Raw genomic sequence first — 9,657 nt, 5'->3', positions numbered from 1 at the left:
CCCCAACCCTGGAAACATTCCAGGCCAGGTTGGACGGGGCTGTGAGCAACCTGATGGAGTTAAAGATGTCCCTGCTCACTACAGGGGGGTTGGACTAGGTGACCTCTAAAGGTCCCTTCCAACCCAAAGCATTCTGTGATTCTATGATTTGCAAAAGGAAGAAAAAGGATTTATATCAATTATAGCACATGCTGGCGTGCAAGAAGGATGTGGGTTGCTGTGGGAGAGGACTGTTCTGCAGTAAAGTGGGAAGAAAGGAGTCAGGCATGCCTGGCGCAATGCTGCTCTGCTGCAGGGGCAAGGCGTCCCACCAAAGGGGCACCAACAAGCTACGTTCATGAACGTGAATCCTGTTCAGGTAGGGGGTGACATACAACAGGCTGACGGCATTTGCTGCCTGAATGGCTACTGAATGTCCACTAGGAGGACACAGGAAGCCAGTGGGAAGGGGCTCGTTACTTAACCTGCCGATAGACACAACACCCGACTCGGTATATTCAAAGTCAGACCCCCTAGGAGTGGGCTACTTGTCTCACAGGGCAAACAAAAGCACGGACTACAGTATCTGCAAATCAAAAGACAAATTCCATCAAGATGCGCAAGCTACACAAAACTTAAAAATACTTTGAATCGATGCAAAAAACTGACTAGATTTCAATCTAGCACCATATAAACACTTCCATTCCTGAATTTACTAACCAGCTTTGCATCTCTGTTGCGTTTTGAATGCGTATCGATCACAGTCCTCTCGTGTGATGTTGTATTTCGCAGCCAGATTTTCAGCCGTAACTGCCATCGGTATTTTAACATGCGTATCTGTTAGACCTTCCCACAGCGTGTCCTCCAACTGCATGGAACATCATGAAAAGAAAATTGTAAAGCATAGCAATATTAACATTTATTATTGACAGTTTCTCATTATTCAGCAGATGCTTGGAAACTAATGCCTCTTGGTAAAACTAACTCAGGTTACCCACAGATACTTTATTTAAATTAGAACAAACACACTGCAGAACAGTATTAAAGTTCTGGTGTGTTGGTTTAGTTCATCTACGTTGTGCTCTGTGGTTCTTTCCACTCAACGTGGCCCTGAGGGGTTTGGGAAAAGCCTATGATTCTCAGCATTTCAGCGTATTTCACTGCTGCGTGAATTATTTATTAGAGATCCCTGAGAAAACACATGTGTCTTCCTGGTTACCAAGAAGGAAAGGTGAGGAACTGTGAAAAGGCACAGCAGCCTACTGACTCTTTGGCAATTTCTCTACTGCCAGGTAAAATCATCTTACTTGAGTCAAAGGTTTCTGTGGGTAAAACATCTTGGGTGAGAAAATACCCCAGTCTAACTTCACTTAACTGGCTAAAGGCAAGCCCAGTCAGTTCAGATGGGTTTTGTCATCTCTCTGTCACCAGTAAAGTTCTGCAAGATAAATCACTTATTCACCTGCAACTGCGTAATACAATTATCATCACAAGAACCTAACGGCACCTGTGGAGACTCAGTGTTATCAGCAACCTCATGAAGGCGTTCTCTGTAGGTACTGAGGCTTAGCCACAGCACCACGGAAGATTCACAGAACAGTCAAGCATACTTCATATTCACCATCATCATGATGGAAAAACAGTATAGAAAAAACTGTCTGAAACACTAAAATATCCTCTTGACCCACTGCATAAATGGGAATTATCAGAGCAGAACTGGATCCTGCTGCAAATTTCCCGCAGTATTCACTCAGGGTATATCTTCAGAAGATAAGGTAAAAACAATTTCTCTGTCAAGGGATTTAATTTCAATTTATGAGTTTTAAAACTTACAACCTGGAGGTATACATGTTCTTTACCAGTCTATCTACCCATTGCTAGCCTCACTAGCCTCACCAAAACTACGTCTGCATTTATTTCACAGCCCCTGACGTCAGACAATTTTCAATATGATATACAATACTTTGATGGGATGTATCAAGTGAACTAAGTTTTGTCTCTAAGAGTTTATTGATAGGTTTAACACGGAACAGGATTTCAAAGATGGTTTTGGAAAAGTTAGAAAACTGGTATGCTTAATGAAAATGCCTCAACCTACTATTTTGATAATGTCTGAATGCTGGATAAATGCTTTGAACAACTAAACCCAGATCTAATCTCCAACAATTTCATTTGCAAGGATATAGTGTCTACAGACCCGACACTTCGCTCTGTAAATATGACTTTATTCACAGGAAAAAAAAAAAAAAGTGAAAAAAAAAATACTAGACCTTGAGTTCTGCTCCTAGTCTGGTTCCAAATCGAATGTTTCGAACTGCATAAGGAGCCTGGCTCATGTTTTCAGCTCCACCACACAGAACAACTTCTGAGTCATTAAGGCAAATTTCCTGTTAACAGAAAACCAAAACAGATCTAGGATTTAGTTTGCCGTTTTTGTAAGACAACAACAACTGTTTTAGAAAAAGACCTCCTCACCTACAAAGCCACACGCAGAGAATGAATTCATGCTTGGCCACGTGTATATTTATGAAGGGTTTACCCTTCTGTTAAGGTTGGGGTCTGCCTCTTTCATTACATGTTCCTTACTCTTCCTTTTCAGCAAGGAATGATTATATTGACGAGGGAGGAAGAGAATATGGGTGCCCACCTATGACAGGATGGAGGAACAAACCCATTAAGCATCTGCATGCTTGTCTGGGTAAGCCCACCGATGGCTGAGATTTTTTTTTTTTTTTGAGCTCCCAATCTTCTCAAAAGGAACAAACACAAATTAAAACTCAAAGCCTGAAACTAGACCTTATGATTCTAAAAAAAATTGGGACATTATTTTAGAAGGCATTAGCTGGGGAAGCTGCCAAAAGAAACCCCCAAAACAGACTAATTCATCATTGGCAAAGTGCACAGAACCTAAAAGCCCTGATTCCTAAAAGCACCATTGGACCAGTCAAAAATTCTGCTTCCTTAAAACAATTTGCTCAGTTGGACAGTTGAGGTTATTTAATGGAAGCAGATGAAATTATCTTGGTATGCATTTGAGATGACTAGTTAATAATTAGTGTGACTGATTTGTAGTGATACATGCTGAGATGCTTCCTGGAGTTACCAAAAACTTCGTGTACGTTTACGCAGCTCAGAATAGAATCTGCAGCTTTGTTGTGTGCCAGAGAAATACAGAAGCATTAGCTGCGTTGATGAAATGCCAACTTTGGAAAAGACCTCACAACCGTACTTTCGATATAAGTCAAATTCTCCAACAGATTTTTTCAGTGTAGATTGAGGTGTGTATAGCCTTTGCAGAAAGCACTAGAAAAAAAAAAAGTCAGATGGATACTATTGTAAACACATAACCTTAACTCTACACTGCCTTCCACAATTTTCCCTTTAGAGGATCAGATCCAGCCAATGAGAGCTTTTAAAAAAAACCAAAACCAAAACAAAACCTATGTGGTTGCTTAAATATTCCTAAAACACCCTTTGATTCTGTAAAGTCCAGACCACTGGTAGTCACAAACGACTGGTCTGTATGAACAAATGAAATAAAAACCACTGTACCACCTTACTCAGCGGTTTTGGCCAACTGCTCAAAGAGAAGGTGATTTTCTTCTATTTTAAAAGAAGTGACGCTATAAATTATCTAACCCAACAGAGGGTTTGGATCTTTGAACACAAACACACTTAAAAAGCACAGGTTGCTGTTTACCCAGCTAGCTAGGTGAGAATATAAACAATGCCCAAAAGATGAAAGCCCCCTCTTGTGGTTTTGATGCCCAGTAATTCCAATTCATCCAAACAGGAGCACAGAATGCAACTATTGCACAGCTGAGCTCTATTTCCCTGGCTAACACTTGTTGCATTCCTTATATTAAACTCAAAATAGCTATGATGATGATTTTTAAAAACACCCACAAAATACGGCACTGTGGAAGCTGAACTTCTGCACAAAACCATGCAGGACAACAGGAAGTTCGGTGGGAGTGTGGATCTGCTGGGGGGAGGAGGGATCTGCAGAGGGACCTGGCCAGGCTGGAGCCATGGGCTCAGCCCAATTGGGTGAGGCTCAACAAGGCCAAGGGCCAGATCCCACCCTGGGGTCACAACAACCCCAGGCAACGCTCCAGGTGTGAGGCAGAGGGGCTGGAAAGCTGCCCGGCGGAAAAGGCCCTGGGGGTGCTGGTCGACAGGGGGCTGAATATGAGCCAGCAGGGTGCCCAGGTGGCCAAGAGGGCCAGCAGCATCCTGGCTTGTATCAGGAGTGGTGTGGCCAGCAGGAGCAGGGCAGGGACCGTGCCCCTGTGCTGGGCACTGGGGGGGCCGCCCCTCGACTGCTGGGGTCAGGGTTGGGCCCCTCCCTCCCCGAAGGACCTGGGGGGGCTGGAGCGTGTCCAGAGAAGGGCAGCGGAGCTGGGGAGGGGTCTGGAGCCCCCCAGGGAAGGGGTGATGGGACGAGGGGCACCGGCCTCAAGTTGTGCCAGGGCAGGGTGAGGTTGGCCATGGGGAACAATTCCTTCCCCTTGGGGCTGTCAGGCACGGGAAGGGGCTGCCCAGGGAAGGGGTCGAGTCCCCACCCCTGGGGGGATTTAACAGCCGGGCAGCCGAGGTGCTGAGGGCCAGGGTTTGGGGGTGGGATGGCAGGGGTAGGGGAATGGTTGGGCTTGATGATATGAAAGGTCTTTTCCAACCTAAATGACTCTTTGATTCTATGAAGTCTCTACCAGTATTAGGTAAAAATCCACGTTAAGACTCATCCCAAAAATGAAGTACACGTTTCTACACCCATTTCTTCTCTCATGTTAACAGTCTGATAAAGGTTACAACTAATACAGAAAAAAAACAGCTCTGTACCTGACATCCACTGGCAATGGACTGGAAACCAGAGCCACAGAGTCTGTTGACAGTGAGGGCTGGAACTGGGACAGGAACTCCCACACGTAAACCAACGTGTCTTGCAATATAAATCGCATCTGCGGCGCTCTGCAGACAGAACAAATAGGAAGTTTTGTTACACTCTAATTTCTTTGCAAAGTCTTGATGAAAAGTCAGAATGGTGTAATTGCATCACTGACAGAAGACAGCGTATGTTCAACAGAAATCCTACTTGTCATGAGCAGCACTTTGATTCACTTCAAAAAGACACCACCCTCTATGATGAAAAAGGGACCATGTCTTAACATGCATTTTAAAGAAACTGTGTGTCGTAAAAGCGAGACATCAGGCCGAAGATGGCACTACAGATGTCACAGCTGAAGTCAGCGACTTAACAGCCTGATGTTTTTCCCTTATCCCTTATTTTCAAAACGTCCCACCCGTAACAGACTGACATCAGACCAGATCCTGACTGGGCAAGCAGCAATTATTTCAAGGCAAATCAAAATTGCTCAGACTAACAGGGGAAGGCCCCCAAAAACCTGACAGCGTGGAAAATGTGGAGAGGACATTGCTGCTTTGTGAGATTTTGTAACTGTGATGTTCTAACTGGACGCTGGCCTGCTCCGACAACGAAATCCCATTCCTCCAAAGCTTTTCAAAGATGGTTGTATCAGAACGCTGTTTGAAAAGCAAAGTAGTGCACACAGAGCAGTTTGCTTCCTTTCATAAACCAGGCTCCAAGCTGAGATGAAACAAAAACAGTTAGGCTTTTGCATTTCAACTACTGAGCCAGCAGATGATGGCGAGAGCAGGTACAGAGTAAAAAATTGTAACAGCACTGCTACAGCTTTGTAATGGATCTTTTCCAAACAGAGAGAACACTTCTGCTCCTGGGGATCATGCCCTAAGTGAATATGTATTATAAAGACAAAGTTCTGTGCACAAAGCTATTTGCCAATGCAACTTCAGGAAAAAAAAAAAAAATCAAGCCACTTTTGCTGAAGTAGGAGAGTTTAAAATGGTCATACATTCATAGTTATTTAAACTTAATCATGTGATACTTAAAAGGAATCCCAGACTAAAAAAAGAAAATCGATTGGAATAGGGGAGTATAATAAAAAGGAAAATAAAAGTCATTTCAACACGAACAGACTTTTTTTTTTTAGTAGGAGAATGCTGTCTTTTGCGTGAAAGCATTACAAGAGATTTGGATGCAGCCAGTTTTTTTTCTAGCCCACAAACAGTTCTTACAAAACCTAAAAAGTTGAATAAAAGAAGCTGAGATGGTAGCTGTAGGAGACAGCATCATCAAAAGCCACTCTTCTGGTTGAAAATGCTTAAGAAGGAATACTGCACGTTTGTTCACTTATCATGAATGTTCTCAGGTATTTGTTTCTTCTGCACCCTTGAAACACTCAGTGCAAAATCATAGAATCAAAGACTGTTTTGGATTGGAAGGGACCCCTAGAGGCCATCTAGTCCAACCCCCCTGCAGGAGCAGGGACACCTTGAACCACATCAGGTTGCTCACAGCCCCGGCCAACCTGGCCTGGAATGTTCCCAGGGATGGGGCCTCCACCCCCTCTCGGGGCAACCCCTGCCAGAGTTCCACCACCCTCAGTATAAAGAAATTTCTTCCTTAGATCCAGTCTAAACCTCCCCTGCTTCAGTTTAAAGCCATCCCCCCTTGTCCTGTCCCAGCTGGCCCTGCTAAAAAGCTTGTCCCCCCCTTTCCTCTGGGCCCCCTTTAAGCACTGAAATGCCTCCGTACAACGTGCAGACACGCAGGCGATGTATAGCGGTGGAAGGAGGAAAAGGAAGGACAGGACACCGGAATTATTTTAAATGTGTTGACCTCTGGTGGACCCCAGATATAAACTTGGGTGTTTTCCCTTTAAACTCGGGCGCTCTTTGCAGCTGCCCCCGTTGCCTGACCTCCAGAATCGCAGTGGGTGTGCTGAAGACGTGGCACGGCAGCTGTCCACGCTTCTCCTGATGCAGCCCAGGGTAGGGTTGGCTTCTGGGCTGCCAGTGCACATTGCTGGGTCATGTCCAGCTTTTCATCCATCAAAAATAAGACTGCTTACCCTGAAGTCAGACTACAGAAGAAAACAGAAATGCTCTTTGCTGTCTTGCCTAAAACAAAGACCCTAATCTAGATATGTGGATAACTGCAGTTCTGCAGTGCTGTGCCCTGCATACAAAGGCATCTACATCGCAAGCTCTTTGGAAATGATATGATTGTCCAAATGTCTCTGCCAAACAAGGCACGCATCCCTTCAGCTCATAAGTGAACTCCCATTCACTCAAAAAAAATTCTATTTAGGAAACTCAAGGGAAATGGGTTCAGATCAGTTACAGTCTCCAGAAAGAAAGGGATTTACACAATGCAGCGAAAACTCGCTGATCGTTGAGTTCCACAGCTCAAGTCATTGAAACAGGAAAAAAGCACCAGGGATTGCCAACTAACCGTTCAATGAACCCACATTTTTAAATCACCTTGTCCAAGTTTGAACTACCTCTGGTACTTAAAAAAAAAAAAAAGCTAAGCCTTGCTCCCAATAATATCACAAATCATGGAGGGCATGTCCCTTAAATGTGAACAGGCAACGCTACGCTACAAACACTACTTCCCCATTCCATTTCCACCCCTTTGGTTTCATCTTGGCTGCGAAGCAGAAGTAACTATCTATAGGACCACACCGAAGGAGGCGACTGAAATAATCACTGACCGGCAGATCTGGCGTTGCTACCGACCTGCATGACATTTCCAACAATGACACTGTCGATGATCTCAGGAGAGACCTTGCCAGCAGCCAGCGCAGCTCGAGTAGCGTGTTCTGTCAGGTCGGTGGCTGTGAAGTCCTTCAGCAAACCTCCGTAGGTCCCAAAAGGAGTTCGCTTCGCTGCAACAATGAATACACCTGCAACAGAAGCGGGAATTATCCAGATGTGCAGAGCCTAACGAACAGAAAGTTCTCCAAGTCAGCCTCAACCGGACAACATCCTAAATTCACAAGGAGCTTTGTAAATATAGGCAACGTGAACGCACGTGCTTCAAGATAAGTAAGACATAGGATATGGCAATGCTTTAGGCAGGGAAGGTATGCAGAATTAACGGTCAGAAAGAAAAGCTGGGAAGATTCCAGAAATACCATTTTTCCCCACAAAGAGATTTGAAAAAAAAACCCCAAACAACCAGGTAGCTTGGATACCAGCCAGCCAAAGGAGGCTGCCCTACCACCTCTGACATTGGTGCTAAAAGCATGGAAGTACACCCATGAAATCCCACAGTGGACATCTCTGAAATAATCAGATGAGGAAGAGTTCTTCTAAAAACCGACGGGGCCAATCCCTCATCCTAGAAAAAATCAGCAGATGTTTGGCTTGTACTCTGAAAAAGTTTTCACAAAGAATTAAAAAAAACCACCGTAAAGCAAAACAAAAATACTTTTAATATGCATTTTAACTTTGATTCCCTAATCAAAACTTTCACGATTATTTCCAGAATTACACTGGTCATTGAAACGGCGCCAGCATCAGTCTTCCAGTTTTGGAGAAGAAAATCCAGTTTTCAGCGGACAAGAGAGCGTCTGCAAGCGCCTGCGTACAGATGCACTGGTCAGAAGTAATCTATACGAATACCAGCTTGGGAGAAGCTGCCTCCGAACCAAAACTGGACATCTTATGGACCCCTTGCCACGGCGGCTCCCCGCTTCTGCGTGCGGAAACGAGCGGAAGGCATCCAAGGAACTTTCCCCCAGTTGAACAAGAGACCTCACACGCTCATTTTCTACAGCTGCCAGGAAGCGCCCGCAGCTATTTTAGGTAACGCTGGAAGGACAGACACAGATAGATAGAATAAGACAGGCAAGTGAACATGCCCATTCCTTAAGCTGCTCACAAACACCGTTTTCAGGGGGATCCGTGCTCTTTGGCTGGTTTGTCAGAGGAAGGTGCTCCTCTGTTTCTCGTGTATTTGGATCCCAGTCTGCGTGATTTATAGAAAAGGACTTTCCGAACGGGTCAAGGTCAAGCTTGCTCCACACTGACAAGGACTTGAACATGATTCTGGGATCTGAAACAGGCAATGAATCCGCTCAGAAGATCATCTGGGAAATACCCTGAAGTAGCCTAAGCAAGAATTGCAGCTTCAAGGACAGGGATGAATGCTAAAACCACCCTGGCTTGCCAAGCCATCAAGATAGCAAAATCGAGTAACACCCTCACACCCTGATGCTGCCCATGGGCTTCTTTCTGGGGTACCCAGAAGACCGTAGAAAGACGCCTTTGCTAAGCACCCTGCTGCTTCTCCCTTAAAATGGAGCGCTGATGTGGTAACGATTCCAAACCTGCGAGCAAGTGGATGAAAAAAAGATCATCAGGAGTACCCAGCATGGATTCACCAAGGGGAAATCATGCCTGACCAATCTGATAGCCTTCTATGATGGCATGACCGGCTGGGTAGATGAGGGGAGAGCGGTGGATGTTGTCTACCTTGACTTTAGCAAGGCTTTTGACACTGTTTCCCATAGCACCCTCATAGGGAAGCTCAGGAAGTATGGGTTGGATGAGTGGACAGTGAGGTGGATTGGGAACTGGCTGAATGGCAGGGCTCAGAGGGTTCTGATCAGTGGGGCAGAGTCCAGTTGGATGCCGGTAGCTAGTGGAGTTCCCCAGGGCTCGGTACTCGGCCCAGTCTTGTTCAACTTGTTCATCCATGACCTGGACGAGGGGACAGAGCGTACCATCAGCAAGTTCACTGATGACACAAAACTGGGAGGAGTGGCTGATATGCCAGAAGGCTGTGCT

At 45.2% G+C, this 9,657-nt stretch overlaps 1 protein-coding gene across 1 annotated transcript in view; it reads right to left on the bottom strand.

The window, feature by feature from the left end:
- The window catches only part of ACAA2 (acetyl-CoA acyltransferase 2), a 19,875-nt gene that overhangs the window by 8,352 nt on the left and 1,866 nt on the right, over nt 1-9,657 (bottom strand). Inside the window, exons 2-6 of the mRNA XM_035903089.1 lie at nt 8,754-8,923; nt 7,603-7,806; nt 4,822-4,950; nt 2,250-2,366; nt 700-847 (exon numbers count right to left, since the gene is read on the bottom strand). Coding sequence (XP_035758982.1) covers nt 700-847; nt 2,250-2,366; nt 4,822-4,950; nt 7,603-7,806; nt 8,754-8,923 — 768 coding nt within the window. The remainder of the gene's footprint in view (nt 1-699; nt 848-2,249; nt 2,367-4,821; nt 4,951-7,602; nt 7,807-8,753; nt 8,924-9,657) is intronic.

This window comes from Egretta garzetta, unplaced genomic scaffold (assembly GCF_000687185.1).
Source record: "Egretta garzetta isolate BGI_Z169 unplaced genomic scaffold, ASM68718v1 scaffold179, whole genome shotgun sequence".
Classification (NCBI taxonomy): Eukaryota; Metazoa; Chordata; class Aves; order Pelecaniformes; family Ardeidae; genus Egretta; species Egretta garzetta.
The sequence above is the reverse complement of the archived record's forward strand: the minus strand, read 5'-3'. Positions and strand labels throughout refer to the sequence as shown.